The 17,786-nt window shown below is 40.4% G+C and overlaps 1 protein-coding gene across 1 annotated transcript; it reads right to left on the bottom strand.

Annotated features, from left to right (window-relative positions):
- Positions 1 to 5,730: 5,730 nt before the first annotated feature.
- On the bottom strand, positions 5,731 to 8,230 carry LOC131033037 (disease resistance protein RPV1-like). Its single transcript, XM_059217587.1, has 6 exons — positions 7,412 to 8,230; positions 7,228 to 7,306; positions 7,010 to 7,101; positions 6,411 to 6,812; positions 6,027 to 6,170; positions 5,731 to 5,826 (listed from the first exon to the last, which is right to left on the bottom strand). Exons 1-6 carry the CDS (start codon positions 8,228 to 8,230, stop codon positions 5,731 to 5,733), a joined length of 1,632 nt encoding a protein of 543 aa, XP_059073570.1.
- Between the last annotated feature and the right edge of the window lie 9,556 nt (positions 8,231 to 17,786).

The following is a 17,786-nucleotide window of genomic DNA, read 5'->3' as shown; positions in this document are numbered from 1 at the left end:
AGGCTCCAAATCCACAAAGACCCTGTCTCCTTTGGAACTCAACCTGACGCACCACTGACTCTCTCATGAGCCCGCGATGGCTTACCCAATACACAACTCAAACCCCCTTCCTGAACGGGAACCTCAAGTCACACTGCTTTAGGCCCCTGGCCTATGCCTACATGACTTCGCTGGTGAACCCGGTTCCATGTACATCCTGTGCACAATAACTAGCTCCATGCAAACACCCAGTCTAAGTCCCTTGGACTGATAAAACACCTTGCACTCCTACTTGGGCATCAAGCTCTTCACTCCATGAACCAATCCAATATCCTTGGTCACTGAACTCTCCTTCAACTCGGTTGTGCTCCCAGAACAACTCGCCTATGGACCATGTCCTCTTTTCGGTCATGCAAATCATCCATCTTCGTCACCCTCTTGGACTCACCTCATGACTCGGCTCAACATGAGCACACTTTCGGAACCCTGTCCCTATCGCCACATTCGACCCCCACTCTAGGGCCTTGAGATCCCGGACCTCAATGCAAATCCCACTTCAGGTAACCTAGGTGTGTGCCCAACATATCACCCCACTTGTTCCACAAGACACATGGACTTCTGGCTCTGCAACTCAACCCACATAGCTTGCCCAACTCTTGAGCACCAACATTCTGACACAGATAGCTCATTGCGTGGTCATCCCCCCTATAAGATCTTGGGTACTCCATTTCCCCAATCGGGACAATTCCATTGCACGATTGTCCTCCTCGCAAGGGCCTAGGTACTCTGCTTCCCTAGTCCTTGGGTCATAGACCACTCCCCAGGAGTCATCCCCAACATTGGCTCAATTACTCCACTTCACTGAGATAGGGACCTTGAGTTTACATCCACCAGTAAACCTCACCATCTAATGATAAGGCGAGGTTACTTCACTTCACCCCTAATATTCATGTAGGACATCTATCTCCCTGAGACTAGAGGGCAGGGTTACTCTTCTTCACCCCTAGGAGGAGGTGTCTGCCTCATACCACCTTGGTGCACTTCTGGCACTCGGCTATTCTTCAACCGACCCCCATATATAAGTTTTTCATCCAATTCTACCACAACTGTAGCTTGGCATTAACCATTTGTCAATCACCACAACTTCCACCTGCTGAGAATAACAAGGGACTTACAACCCCCAAAAGCCTATTGATCTCCTCGAGACAACAGCCCCTTACATCCTCCCCCACTTAAAACATGCGACATCCTTGGCGTTGGACCATTCGACCTGAGTCTCGTCCTTCGCAACATTAGGACCTATTAAAAGTGAACTTCGGATTCACTGTGCCCTGCACTTGTATCATTTTTGTCCCTGACATACTTGACACCTGCCAGCATACCCCATACTGGACTTTCACTTTCATGAATCCCATCCATGGCTAACTCGCTTCGGCAAACCCCTGAGTCCAACTAACTACCTTCGCACTAATCTTGTGAGGACGCACTCTTGCCTCCAACTGATTTATGCTGCTAGTCCCTGACTCAACAACATGTTGCAAGAAACCAGTCCTTGACTTCCACTAAGGTGACTGCCCTTATTTGAACACCTGTGAAACAACTCTGTGATATTCGGTTACACCATGCCCCATACCGGCTTCTACATCTCCAAGTCTCCACCGTTTACACCGCAACACGACAAAACACCACAACCCATGCTCACCTCTCAACTCAACCACTAGTGTCATCCTCAACGACACCCTTTTCTTCCAGCTTCCACTGCTCTCGGATCTAATCCTAGCATCCACTGAAAGACATGCCCGCTACCAACCCTGTTGTGCAAGCCCCTAGTATCTGGCCACCCTGAAGACACATATTCCACTGATCACAACACCCCACTGACTTCCCAAATCGCACATTCAACTTTCAGCTCTCAACTTCCTTTCTGTAGTGTCATCCTAATTGCCTATTGACTGATCTTGGTGCGCCTAGCATCTTATCCTATCCCCAACAACTCAACCAAAGAGCAACAACCAACATACTCCCGTTTATCCACCTCTAGCTGCACATGATCCTCCTGGTACTTGTCAACCAATTCCACCTCCTTGGTGTACTCTTGCAAACCCACACCTTATGAGTCTGCCTTGGTGCGCTTCCCTGAAGACACCCAACTTGTATTGCATCCCACACATTCGGTTTGTCTACTTCAATCCACTGTGCTACTTTGTTTAACTGATGCACTGTCCACGGAATGCCCTACGCCCTTGGTGCTGCAACCCAAAGAAACTACCAACATCATTCTATCGACCAACCTCTTATGCATAATGCCTCTGCAATCCACATCCAATGTGGGCAAGGTACTCTCTCCTTCCCTTGACTTCCTCTATGACTCGGTCCCATCTTTGGTTCCCAACCTTCAAACCTGACTTGCCATGAATTTCACAACTCAGATCATGTCCTAGACATAATCCTACATCTCACTTCATAAATCTTCCTAGGTGCACTTCCCTGAAGACACCCAACTCTTGCATTGCATCCTACACATTCAGTAAACTCACTTCCATCCATTGTGCCACTTTGTCTGACTAACGCATTGTCCACGGAACACCCTGCGCCCTCGGTGTTGCAACCCAAAGAGCCACCAACATTTGTAAGCTAGCCAACCTATTGTGCCCAATGCCTTTGCAAATCACATCCAATGCAGGCAAGGTACTGCCTCCTTCCCTTGACTTCCTCTGTGACTTGGCCCCTCACTGGATCTCAACCATCAAACCTACTTCGCCACCAAATTTGCACCTCGGATCATGTCCTGGACACAATCCTACACCACACTGGGAACGACCTTATGCCATCCCATAGTCCAAATTGTTACACCTCGGGTCCATCCCAGATAAGACCTTACACCTCACTGTACCTTACAGCTCCACCATGATTTCACCTCGGACCCGTCCTTGACAGGATCCTACTCCACACTGCTCCTCACAGCCCTAACTTGATTTCACCTTGGATCTGTCCTTGACAAGACCCTACACCACACTGCTCCTTGCAGCCCAAACTTGATTTCACCTTGGATCCATCCTTGACAAGACCCTACACCACACTTCTCCTCACAGCCCTAACTTGATTTCACCTCGGATCCGTCCTTGACAAGACCCTACACCACACTGCTCCTCGCAGCCCTAACTTCTTTGACTGGTCTTACATGCCACTACCCTTGGACAATGCCATATCAAATCCTGCGGCCCTGCCGACTACTTCTAGCACTGAACCCAGTTCAATACCGACTCACACCTTGCCTACTTCACTCCGCCCGAACTACTAAGGCTCTTCCTTTGCAAGATTTTCCCCACCAAGAGATCCTCTCCTGATCCCTTGTCACTCCACTAGCATAGTCCCTTTCTGATGGAACTCGGCCCTAGGCACAATCTCCAACCAGCTAACTACCACTCATGGAACTCGGCCAAGGACTTCACCATCCTTATCCCTACCTGGGTTGGCCTCACATTTTTAGTGACCACGCCCTGCTAGCCACCTTGGTCTACCTGTCCTCGACACTGCAAACCACAATCCGCCTTCGCAGTCTTCCTCTAACCACTTGATATCCCAGCTACCTCAGCTCATCTAACAGGCCCTGCCAATTTTTATGCTCTGATACCAACTATCATGGGGCTAGACCGACCTGCTGCCCAAACAAGCTTTTTCCTTCCAAAGGAGGTCCAACCTCATGCGGCACTGGCAAACCTTACTCGTGACTCCCATTGCGGACAAGTTCTTTCTTGCTCCCAGACTACGCTATCTCTTTTCAAGTGTCCACCACCTGACCACATTAACACACACCCATGCGGAATAGAAGTGCATGCCAACCCTCTCACGGGTCTCCTTTATTCTGATGCTCCTAGCACTCCCTTCAAGTCCTTGACTCTACTCTAGTACTGTCTTATCACACCGCCCTTGCACCCTCAGTACAAGCTTACAGGTCTCCTCCATGTCTTCATCTCTCAAGTCCCCCATAAGACCTTGACTACTAGCACTGACCCCATCTGGAACTCCTTAAGTTCTCCGGCTCCAACTCTGCAAACTCCCTGAGCATACCCAGTACTCCCAGAGCATTGGCGCCCCACATTGGCCTCGCTCGGCTCCTTGGAACCCTCAAGCACCAAACATATCTCATGGGATGACTAGACTCCCTGAGCTAGCTTCATGTCCGTCCATCTCCACACAATGAACACAACACTGGGGCAACAAGATAGCTTTATTGTTATGAAGAAACGGCCCCTAGCCCGGTCTACAAACAATTCCAACTATGTCGTTGGTCACTACCCCGAGTACTTCCCAAGCACCCAATTACAAGTTCCTACCCCTAGATCTGCAACTACTCTTGAAACACTGGTACAGATCGCACTACACCTCGCCCTGGCTGTAGCTTCACACGTAGGCTCCAAATTCACAAAGGCCCTGTCTCCTTCGGAACTCAACCTAGCGCACCACTGACTCTCTCATGAGCCCACGACGGCTTACCTAGTACACGACTCAAACCCCCTTCCTAAACGGGGACCTCAAGTCACACTGCTGTGGGCCCCTAGCCTATGCCTACATGACTTCGTTGGTGAACCCAGTTCCCTGTACATCCTATGCACAATAACCAGCTCCATGCAAACACCCAGTCTAAGTCCCTTGGACTGACAAAACACCTTGCACTCCTACTTGGGCATCAAGCTCTTCGCTCCATGAACCAATCCAATATCCTTGGTCGCTGAACTCTCCTTCAACTCGGCTGTGCTCCCAGAACAACTCGCCTATAGACCATGTCCTCTTTTCGGTCATGCAACTCATCCATCTTCGTCACCCTCTTGGACTCGCCTCATGACTCGGCTCAACATGAGCACACTTTCGGAACCCTGTCCCTATCGCCACATTTGACCCCCACTCTAGGGCCTTGAGATCCTGGAACTCAATGCAAATCCCACTTCAGGTAACCTAGGTGCGTGCCCAGCACATCACCCCACTTGTTCCACAAGACACATGGACTTCTGGCTCTGCAACTCAACCCACATAGCTCGCCCAACTCTTGAGCACCAACATTCTGACATAGATAGCCCAATGTGCGGTCATCCCCCCTACAAGATCTTGGGTACTCCATTTCCCCAATCGGGACAATTCCATTGCACGATTGTCCTCCTCACAACGGCCTAGGTACTCCGCTTCCCTAGTCCTCGGGTCATAGACAACTCCCCATGAGTCATCCCCAACATTGGCTCAGTTACTCCACTTCACTGAGATAGGGACCTTGAGTTTACATCCACCAGTAAACCTCACCATCTAATGATAAGGCGGGGTTACTCCACTTCACCCCTAATATCCATGTAGGACCTCTATCTCCCTGAGACTAGAGGGCAGGGTTACTCTTCTTCACCCTTAGGAGGAGGTGTCTACCTCAGACCACCTTGGTGCACTCCTGGGACTCGGCTATTCTTTCAACCGACCCCCATATATAAGTTTTTCATCCAATTCTCCCACAAATGTAGCTTGGCATTAACCATTTGTCAATCACCACAACTTCCACCTGCTGAGAATAACAAGGGACTTACAACCCAGAAGCCTACTGATCTCCCCGAGACAGCAGCCCCTTACATACACCTCCATCTGATCGTATAAAACCAGAGGACAAGTCACGCTTAGAGTGATGTCATCGGATGCGGAATTTATAAAAAGGCATATCATCGATGTCTCGTTGGAAGAAAGCTCTTCCGGAAAGACATACTCCGACTTATTTCAGGCCAAAGTGAGACCAGGAAATGTAAAAGACTCCAACTTCGCCTCCACGCCAGGCGCTGCACTACAACATATCATGCATCTCTCTGGCCATTTCTGCAATAAGGTATACAATATAACAAGCATTAAACACTGTATTACATAAAATTAATAAGTTCAATTATCTAAAATTAATTATTACCTCTCTATTTATAGTTTGAAGGCAAGGTTCAAATTCTGATATGTCACATGCTGCTGTGAGGTTTACCCAGCTCAAACTTTCGATAATCTTCAGGCTATGCTGCTGTGAGGTTTACCCAGCTCAAACTTTCGATAATCTTCAGGCTTTGTATGACTTCCTTTCTCCGATTTTGTGCCTGCAATACCTCCAACGACCTGCAATTTTCTAAACCTTCTATTCTCCTAAGCTCCCCGCACAGCTCTATTTTCAGTACCCCTAACTTTAACAGACCACAATTAAGGTTTATTCTTTCCAACTTTGAACATCCGTACAACCATATGCACTTGATAGATGTTGGCAAACTATCGATCTCTAGTAAGTCGTGATTGCCGACAAGATATAGATATCTCAGACGGGGGCAACATTGTGGGGAGATTGATATCCTCGACACAGAACAACGAAACACTTTCATATGTGTGAGGCTGCAAAATGAAGAAGAAAGGCACCCCGACTGAATAACCAGTTCTGTGAGCCCGGGGCAATCATCAATTCCCTCTAAACTAATCTTAGTAAGCTGCACAAGTGTTCCCCAGTACGCGATCGTCAACCCATAGCATTTCTCTATCCTTAGATTCCGCAGATTTGTCAAATCGCCGAACTTGCTAGGTAGCGATTTTAGCTTATAACATCGCTCTAACTTGAGGGACTTCAACAATTGGAGGCGGAAAAACTCTTCTGGTAGACCTTCTATACCACTGCATTTTGTCAACTCTAGACACCGCAGATTTATCATATCGCCAAACTTGCTAGGCAGTGATTTGAGCTTATCACATCCAACTAACTCGAGGTCCTCCAGGGATCGGAGATGGCAAAACTGTTCTGGTAGACCCTCGATAGGAGCTCCTTTTCCGTAAAAGGATATCTTTTGCAAATGCTATAGAGATCCTATTGACCTTGGAAATCTATGGAAGCTTTTGGCATGAATGATTTTTAGCACTCTCAACTGCACAGGGACCTGCAACCCAGTTTCCTTTCTAATTAGGCAAGACCGTTCAACAACTAGAAGAGATTTTAAGGTATGGTCGCATAAATAACAGTAATGAGAAGAAAGATACTTACATCGCCAGTCTCACTCCACGGTTCTTCTAATTTAGAAGCCTCTCGAAACTCTAAAGCTCTCAACTTCTTCAACGAAATCCATGGTGGAAGAACTGTATGAGAAAAGTTGACCCATCGCAATCAGATAGGGTCTGCTGATAGTGTTGCTAATTCTTCTGTTAAATAATTGTTTTCAATATCCAGGATTTTTAAACTTCGCTTCCCCTTAATTTCTTTACCAGATTCTCTGACAAGCTCCACAAACTCTTCATAGAACTCATCTGATTGGGCTTTAATCCCCCGAATCGACACGCTTTCCTAAATGGAAAAATTTAAAAATCAACGAGTTCATAAAATAATTAATGTACAAAAATTTGCTTATTGAAATATTGGATAGCATAAAAAGCATGATATTAAACTCACCTCCCCCTGTTTCTCAATAATGTGGGTAATTTGCTGCGGTGACCAAAGGCGGTGCAGGGCCCTGGTCTCTGCAATTTGTCTAGCCAAATCTCTCAGCTGATCATACATTATGATGTAGTTCCTCCGATCTACCTCAACCAAACACTTTTCCACAAGTCTTTTCAAACTACACACACCACTCCATCCGCACCCATCCCACACTGTGATGGTTGAATCTGTCTCTGTTCCTATAAAGAAACAAGATATATCTAAAAATACCTCCCTGTCTCTCTCACATAGTAAATCAAAGCTCACTTTTAGTATGCTTCTAATGTCTTCGGGCAATAATCCAGAGACCTCCTTCAGTTGAGCATCCCAATATTCCTTCGACTTTCCACACACAAGCCCCCCTAATACCTTAAGGGATAATGGCAATCCCCTGCAGACTTCTAAAAACCTCTTAATGAGATATTCAAATTCATTTATTTCAAAGGGTTGTGGAAAAGCATGCCAGCAAAATAGTTCCATGGCATGTAGAAAATTTAACTCTTTCACCTTATAAATGGAATTATATGGGATTCCCCATGATGTAAGAAGACCAAAATCTCGACTTGTAATCACAATCAAACTATCATGTCTTAGATTGTCTTTTACTGGCAAGAGAGACTCCAACTGATTTAGATGATGTACATCATCCAAGACAATAAATACCTTGACAGATCTCAACTGCTCTGCTAGGATTGCTTTCCCTTCTTCTACATTATTAAATGGTATATCATTTGATCCAGAAATGTCTTGGAACATTTTTTTGTGTTTCATGTAGATTTTTAGTTTGTACATCTCGCGCATTGAAAATTAAACTATGTCTATAAAAGAAGTGTATTTTCCTGTTGTAGTATTCTTTTGTCAATGTGGTTTTTGCACACCCACCCATACCTGTGATCCCCACAATGTTTACATTTTTAGAAGAAGATTTAAATACACTACTTTCAAAGTCTCGTAAGGTTTCATCAAGACCCACGGGATGTTCGGCAACCACAAACAGAATCTTCTTAGGGTGCTCTAGTACATAATTTTCGATAGTCTTCAACAGTTCTTCATCACTATAAAAAAAGCAGTTTTGAGGAAAAAAAACCACCCAAATTAGTTCTCTAAAAATAAATTTTAAATTAATATTTAACTTACATATTTTTAGCTAACAAACAAATATCAACAAGTTTTGTGTACAGCCAAATACTGTATACCCTTTAAAATAAAATTAAAAAAGACAAGGTATATAAATTACAAAAAAAAAAATCATATCTTTCAGGAAAGGAGAGGCTTTACAAAACCAAAATAATTTTAATAATATATTTTCAAAGTTTATTGTAAGAATAAAATTATTTTATATAACTGAAATACAGATTTAAATACTATTTTTTTAAATATGAATTCATAATGATAAAATTAGCATATTCATGTCATTTTGCAATTAGTTTTGTGTCCACCTTGACAGGAAAGATCTAATGTAATGAAATAACAAGTGGTAGATTCTTGTGCAATTTTTTCTCATATTCCTATACATGTTTACCATTGCATGTTCCTACCCCATCCTCATGTGCGTTCACTCCTAGATATCAATCACCCATTTTAGGCTCATCCATTTAACCTTATAGATCAATTTTGTGGTTTGTTGGATTGACTTGGATCAACTTTGATCTCCATGGATCTAACTCCTTGCCTTCAAACATTCAAATTCAAATTATATATATCTCAACCCCTTTCACTAGTTGTTTTGAGCTAACTTAACCCACATTTTTATGATGTTTTGATGTCATGGTTTTTTAAGACATTCATTGCCTTTTTTCTAGGAAAGGAAAAAAGGATTATTTAAGTAAAACTTAAAATGAGAGATTAGAAATGAACAAAAATTTGCATCATTGTCACAATTCATCTACATATTTACATATGATGCCCTTGATCTTTCACATTACCATCTTGACTGTTCAAAAATCATAGAAGATTGAGTAGCATATTTTTCATGAGCCAACATTCTATTAGATCAATCTCACATAGTAGATATCATATCTACATATCAAGTCATTTTTAAGTAGATTAGTATCAATCATGTGCCCTATAAGATATAACAACCATGCAGTATTCTGAGATACAACATGCGATAAAAGGAACCAAGTATTCGATACTTACTCCTCACTGTTGACAATGTGGCCTGTTAAATATGAAACCCTTTCCAGCGCCACTTTCCAATCCTCAAGAGTTCCCGGAGAATATCTACCCTTGGCTTCGTGCTCGGAAAAATCTTCAGCATAGATGCCTTTTCCTTGACAAATCCAATGGATTTTACTGGGCAACATTGTAAAACACAGGAATGATTGGCTTCCCAGTATTTACCATAAACGATAGCTCGGCCAAACACCAAGGGGATTCTGCATATCTAGGTGAAAGAATAGCAATATGAAGGAAAGACGATTTCATGGCCTCTTGTATCTCAGATGGAATTGAATCGCCGAGTTCAAGCTCTGCTTCATCTAAGAAAACTTCCACTCCCAGGGGTTTGAGGGTGTCGTAGATAGAGGCGGACGGGGTTTTCTTAGTGTCATGTAAAGTGGAAGATGGAATATGTACATTTGAAATAACTTGCATAAATGAGGAAGATATGTTACAAATGCTTTATAATAGTTGAAATTAATAGGCCATTTAGAGGGGGAAAACTTCCAAACATGTCTAATGAGAACACACTTCATAATATGATGATAAAAAAAGATTCACTGCCTTATATAGAAACCCTACTTATGCCTACCTAAATATGACTATATCTAGGCCCAAGGCCATTGTAAATAACTAAATAATAATATCATAATGATAATATGACTTGATTAAGAGTTAAGGTAGCCACAATAGAAATAGTACCATATGTATACTCTAGGATACGGGTGTAGCATGTGCCCTCTCTTCTTGAAGAAGCATCATCCTCAATGCTAACTAGGTCTAGATTCTTCTAAATGAACGAGCTTCATCTTCCCATGTGGCATCTTCAACTAGTAGATTCTTCCATTGAATGAGATATCCATTGAGTTAAATCTAACTTCCACAACTTTTTTGTACATATTTTGAGAATGAAATTTAGTTACAATATGATTCTTCCCCCTTCATCAAGCTCTAGTAATATTTTTGTGTAGGGATGGTACTCCCTATTAATTTTTTCAAACAAGAAACATAAAAAAATGGGTGTATCTTGGTTGTTGGTGCCAACTTAAGATTATAGGAAACAATATAGATCTATCATTTGCATGAACTAGTATGGGCCATAATATTTTGGTGATGAATTATTATTATGTTGCTTGAATGGTATTTTTTTATAATGGTGCAATCTCAAGAACAACCAATCCCCAACTTCAAAACTTCTTTCACTATGATTTTGATCCACTTGTTACTTGATTCAATTTTGTGCCATGGCCAAATTACCCTTGAGTCTTGAAAGTACTTGTTGTTGATGAAGCATGTGGTCCTCCGCAACCTGAACTATTGTTGCCACCCTTAATGATGATGTGATGGAAGGAGACTAATATCCATATACAGTCATAAAAGGAAATATCTTTATGGGCTATGGAAGGAAGTGTTTTACCACTATTTTGCTAGCGGTAGCCAATCTAATCAATGTAATTATTTATCTAAAGTGAAACAACTTAGATATCCTTCCAAACACTTATTAAGAACCTCATTTTTATCATTAGATTGGGGATGGTATGAAGAACTATGAGCCAATTGAGTTCCCACACATGTGAGAATAAATCTATCAAGAAATTACTCATAAAGATAGGATCACAATCACTAACAATAACCTTAAGGGTACCATGTGGCTTTTATATATTATCCAAAAATGTGTTTGTCACTATACTCATTGTAAAGGATGGGATAATTCAATAAAATGGTCATATTTAGTGAGATGATCCACCACTATTGTGATGACATTCTTACCTTTAGATCTTGGGAGGCCTATGATGAAACCCGTGAAGACCTCTTCCCAATGTTGGTTAAGAATAACAAAGGTTGCAAGAGACCTAGTGTCTTAACTATCTCCCCTTTATTTCTTTGAGTAACTAAACATTCAGCCACAACTTTTTGAACATACCCTTTCATCCCTTCCCAAAAGAAGTCTTGCTTGACTTTATGATATGTCCTGAAAAATTTTGAATGGTCACCTATTAGAGAAACTTGAAGTTCTATAAGAATATTTTGATTGAGAGTGGAATTCTTGCATAAGTATAATCCCCCTTTCTTCATATATTATTTTATATCACTCTTTCTTATGCAGAAATATGGGCTTGTGGTGGCAAGGTAAGATGATATTTCATAGGTTGAGTTAGCTACTGGTTTTAAGTGTTACAAGTGCGGTTGTCGTTGCACCAAAAGATCGACCTGTTAATTCCCAATACAACCACTAGACTTATAAAATCCACAAGAGGTGATTAAGCCATGTCACAAACCCAAGAGCTGCACTGCACAACACAAGGAGACCAAGGGTGCACACCTTGAAAAAATTTCCCCCCAATGCAAGCGAGGGGTTTGAACCTGTGACCACTTGTTACAAATGTGGTTGTCGTTGCACCAAAAGATCTACATATTAATGTGTGATACAACCACTAGACTTATAGAATCCACAGGAGGCAATTAAGCCATGTCACAAACCCAAGCATTACGTTGTACAACACAAGGAGACCAAGGGTGCACACCTTGAAACACTAAGGTGGTTGTAGACTCCCTATTTCATGGTTGTGTGTTGGATTTGGGCACCTTCACTGCCACCATAGACCTCTGTGTTCTTCCTTTCGGATCCTATGGAGTTGTTTTAGGTGCATATATTGGTTGGATTATCATCGAGCTTATATTGATTATTTATGTAATTTTGTTAAGTGTTTGGATGATTTGGGTGAGAGAGTTGAGCTTGTCTTGATGATCACCCTATTCTTTGTGAGTTTGAAAATGTTTTCCCAAGTGAAATCCCTAGCATGCCACCTAAGCATGACATAGTTTTCTTCATTGATCTTGTTCAAAGAGTTGAGCCTATTTCTAGGGCACCTTATTCTATGTCCACTCAGGAGTTGAGTGAGCTCCATTTGCAATAGGAGGAGTTGTTGGCTAAAGGCCACATTCATCCTAGTGTTTCCCCATGGGGAGCACCTATCATCTTCATTAAGAAGAAGGACCAATCCCTTTACTTATGCATAGACTACCAATAGTTAAAATAGGTAACTATGAAGAATCAATATCCTTTGTTTAGGATTGATGATTTGTTCGATCAGATGAAGGGATTCAAAGTGTTCTCTAAGATTGACCTCAAGTCAACGTATCATCAAATTTGTATTCTTGAGGCCAACATTCATTAGACTGCATTCACACTCATTATGGACATTATGATTTCATGGTTGTCCCATTTGGGTTGACCAATGCACCATCTGTCTTTATGAGTCTGATGAATGGAGTGTTTTTCACCTACCTTGACCAATTTGTCATTGTGTTTCTTGATGATATTTTGGTATATTCGAGGATGGTGGAGGAACATAAGGCCCACTTGCATCAGGTTTTGCAAAATCTTTGTTAGCATCAATTATATGGAAACTTGGCTGGAAGTGAGAATCCTTCTAGACTGAGGTGAGATATTTGAGTCATATCATCTTAGGAGAGGGTATCATAGTGGATGCCTCTAAGATTTAGACCATTGTTGATTGGCCAACTAATGTCTCAAAGGTTCATAGTTTCATGGGTTTGGCAAGTTATTACCATCATTTTGTGAGACTTTCTAAGTCGGCCCATCATATCACTTGCCTTCAAAGCAAACAAAAGAAGTTTGTGTAGTCGAAGTAATGTTCTCAAGGCATCTTTTTAAGCTATTAAGAAGCATTTGACTAGTGCTCTTATCTTGGTAGTACTAGATCTAGTAGGAGATTTTTTTGTTTGCACCGATGCATGTTTGGAGGGTTTGGGGGCAGTTCTCATGCAAGATAGATGTGTGATTGCATATGAGTCTCATAAGCTCAAGGATCATGAGTTGAACTACCCCATACATGATTGCAATTTAGATCTAGTTGTGCATGTGCTTGTGCACTAGAGACACTTCCAATTGGGTCATTGGTTTGAGTTGTATAGTGATTATTATAGATGTCTAAAATTAATTAAATTAAATATTTAATTAATTTATCCTTTCTACATAATTTATTTATTTAATTATGTTATTCTCATTCTTCTCAAAATTAATTTAATTTAATTTAATTAATCCTATCACTATAGTCCAATAATTAATTTATCAAATAAATTAATTATTTTCCCTATTCTTCTAAAGTTAATCAAATCATTAATTCTTCTAAGTCCACTTCGTTAATTAATTCTAATTAATTAACTTGACCAAAGTGATTCCTACAAATCACTTTCTCTAATCCTCACTTAACTTAATTAATTCTTCTAGAAGCTTGATTATCATTATTCCTCAATTTTAAATTCATCCACTCATTCTCTCTCCTCATGTCACATCCTCCTAACTTATTCACTTGCTCCCTAATCTCTCATTATTTCACCTAATATCCTCCCTTAATAATTTGCACAATCCTAATCCCCATTATTAGGAGCAAGTCAACTCCTTGCCATAAATGGTTTTTCCCTTCTCACCTTCCAAACCTTAAATGCACCAACTTTGGTCATTTCAAGGATTTCAAATTCTTCCATTTCCCCATGCTTCTTCACTTCCCAAGGAATTTTTTATTCCTTTTCTCTCCTCTTTCTCCAATGCAATCCTTAATTTTGAGAATTTTTAATTCTCTTTTCCTCCCCGAAGGAATTTTAAATTTCTTTTTATTCTCCCAATGTACTTGGGGATCTCTTCCCCATGTACCTCAAGGTGTGTGGAGATAAGAAATGCCTTTATGGAAAATCTCTTGGATCCCACACCTTGTCCTCTCAATCCTTCCCATCACTTTCTTTCAACCTCCACCCTCCATTCCAAATCAATCTTGGCCCTCCATTTTTCTCCTCTCAAATCTATAAATTGGGGTCTCCTCCCTTCGTTTCCATATCCACCTCTTGTGCAATTTCATGCTGTCAATTTGAGCTTGGAGACATCTTCATAACATCACCACTATAGCCATTTTGCTCCATAGTTAGTTACTTCATCCATTAATCCACCATAGCAAGCAATCACCATTGTTATTGTGTTATGGAGAGCAATCCACATTCAATCCAAAGGACCAATCCAATCAGTTTGAGGAGGGGTGCATCCTTGACTTCACCGAAGGTCCAATTCGAGGGAGGAGAAGAAGGTATAAATTGTCATTTGCATATTTATGATTTTATTTGTGTTTTTATGATTAATAAATGCATGTGAGCATTCTAACCATTTTCTCATCTTCAATCATCATAATTTGTAGTATATCTTTACTTAGTCGAACCTAAATGCTAGGAATCGATGCTAGATGGAGTTCCTATGTGAGTATAATTTATATGTTAACTACATTCAGGGCAAGGAGAATCTTGTCATTTATGCCTTCAGTAGGAGGATGCATAAGAACTCACTCATGACTCTTGGTGTTGCTTCGTGAAGTTGTATCCCTGAGGCACTTCCTATGACACCTTATATCAGGAGGTGAGGGTGGAGATAGAGTATGGAAGAGTCCTTGAGGGCCAATTTTGAAGTTATTCTTTGTAGTCGAATGGAATTTTGAGGCATATTAGTCATATATATATATCCCCCTTGTAGACGACCTTCATACCTTGATTTTGTCTGAGGCACATCGGACACCTTATTCAACACAACCCAATATAAAGAAGGTGTTTGTAGACATTAGATAATTGTACCATTGGGTAGGGATGAGGCATAATATTGCTGACTTTGATTAAACAAAGCCACCAATCTAAATATGCACCAACACTGAAAGGTGTATGGGTATAGATAACTCACATTCAATCCATATATATGCAACGTATAAGTATACACTGCCTACAACACTATAGAACTTGTAGACCCAACAATGCAACATACAAATCCAAAAGAATAATCTGAGACACACAACTAAGTATACAATTATACAAGCACCAAATCACCAAGATTTGACTTGCCATAAACTCGTAGAAACACCACAGTCACAAGAATGCAAAAATATTTTATATAGGAATAATAGTAAGTAAATCATACCAAAACAACCCCAAATTTGGTGCACTATGTGGTGATCTAAACAAGCTTTGCATCAACTATTCAAAGTCCAAAAACTGACTTTGTCTACACAAATTATGACCTCTCAAAGTAAAAAAGGAACATCTAAATTCTAACAAACATTTCACTATGAAACACTAAAAAATCTAGAAAAATGAACCATTCCACTACATAGTGTTTACAACCATCTTTCCAACAACTATAAGAAGTAAGAAAATGAACACTATATGCCCAAGTTATGCCCAATTGAAGAAAAAAGACCAATTCTATTATATGGAGAGCAAATATAGGTCGTACAACTCACTGATGTTATAGGTGTCAACTAAAAATGTACTCCCCCTCCCTCATAGGCGAACCAAACTACATTATAAATCTGGCTTTAATTTTTATTTTGGTGGTGGAAAATAATTTTTGGTGACATTTTTAAATAAATTAAAAATTTGTTTTAAGGGCTCGTGGGGGGGGGAAGCTTCCTCCCTCATGGGACTTGACACTTTTCCTAGCACTTAGCACTACCTATGCCACCTATCGGATGACATTGACAATTGTTGACATGGTTTTCAATCCTATTGGTTGTACTATTAGTACCACTTCATTGCAGTATGGGGTACAGGGTGAGGAGTCTATGGAGCCCCCCACCCCCTGTTAATTATTTTTATTTTTAATTTTATTTTAGCTTGATAAATAAATTAACAAGCATGCATAGGAAATATTATTATTATTTTCTCTACAACTAGTATGATGATTGTATGTTGTATGACGGGGGTCAAGGGTAATTTTTTTTTCATTTTTTCAACTTTGCCCAAAATAGGTCAAATTTTATGTCAATATTTGTCTCTTGGGCCTCCTAGATCCAATGGTGAGTATTATTTTTTACCAAGGGATCATTTTTAAAGCCTCCCTCCAAAGCCCTCATAATGAGCACCTATTAAAACCCATTTTCAAACAAAGTTTCATAAACACGGGTCTGCAAAAAATAACCGCAAATCTCCAACCCCAATGTTGGAGTAATTTTAGGATAATTATCTAATTATTTATTTATTAGGTCCTTTAATTGCATTTTCACTTAAGCTAGACTTAGGTGCTTTTTTATTATCTAGAGTTTTCTTTTCTAGTTTTAGTTCTAGATGTAGTTGAACTTAATTTAGCTCCTACTTTGCATTGCTTTAGTTCTCCTAATTTTAGAATTAGAGTTTGTACCTAGGGTTTCACTCATCCTTTATAAGGATTCATTCATTAATAATTGTAATTGTACCTCCAATATTGTGTATCTCCAATAAAATTTTGTGCAGTATTACAGAATTCTTTGGTTATTATAGGGCATACAATATTTGTTTTATCTCTTTTGTGTGATAGTTGTTTTGCTTGTAGATGATTCTTGGCTCCCGTGGTCAATCATCAACTCCTACACCCAAAACCCCAAATTTGTAACTTAGAATAACTTTCATAAAATCATCATACCTTGTCATTTATTTATTATTTCATTTAAGACCTAGGTTCAACTTTAACAATAAATTTTCTCAACCAAGGGTTATACAACGACAACCATGCCTCTAATACCAAATGTTAGGAAATTTGTAGTCTTCTATGACAAATCTCCACATAACCCAAAAGAGATGTTGGTTGAAAATTTTGTACACTTGGGGGAAATATACAAAATTGTGGTTTCAACCATAGCACACGAGTAAAAACTCTCCTAATTAAGGAAAGGCTCCCCCTATCTAACTAAAACTGAAATAAAAATAGGATGGGATAGCAGTCTTCCTTCTTTCTTCAAGAAAGACAATATCCTTTTCTCTTCGCAGAAAAGGATAGCGATTGAATATGAACAGCAATAACTACTTTCAAGTGAAATGAGAGAAAGGAAATGAAGTTTCCTGAAAGCGCAAAGACTTCCGTCACTTCCTTCGGGACGAGATAGAAATATCAAGCTCAAAGACTTCACTATTGGAAGTCCTATCTACCCTTTTCTATACTAAATTTTACAACGAATAAAAGACAACAGCTCAAAGACTGGAATAATTTATTCTTTTAACACAAAGACAAGAACTAATGCAAGCTCAAAGACTTGCTGCTATTTCTTATCAAACGGTAATTTTTCCTCAAGAATAGATGCAAGCTCAAAGACTTGCTGCTCCTTCTAGAGATTTTCCTATTTTAATTAATCTTCTCTACTTGCAGCTCAAAGACTTCAAA

The sequence above is a fragment of the Cryptomeria japonica genome, chromosome 3, assembly GCF_030272615.1.
Source record: "Cryptomeria japonica chromosome 3, Sugi_1.0, whole genome shotgun sequence".
Classification (NCBI taxonomy): domain Eukaryota; kingdom Viridiplantae; phylum Streptophyta; class Pinopsida; order Cupressales; family Cupressaceae; genus Cryptomeria; species Cryptomeria japonica.
The sequence above is the reverse complement of the archived record's forward strand: the minus strand, read 5'-3'. Positions and strand labels throughout refer to the sequence as shown.

Bases quoted from the DNA above. Each gene is read 5' to 3' on its own strand.
- LOC131033037 (XM_059217587.1), bottom strand. From the start codon at position 8,230: ATGTACAAACTAAAAATCTACATGAAACACAAAAAAATGTTCCAAGAC. The intron at 7,307-7,411 runs GTGAGTTTAATA...TTTTCCATTTAG, and splicing joins TTATTGAGAAACAGGGGGAG to GAAAGCGTGTCGATTCGGGG. The intron at 6,813-7,009 runs GTAAGTATCTTT...CATTTGCAAAAG, and splicing joins CGTGGAGTGAGACTGGCGAT to ATATCCTTTTACGGAAAAGG.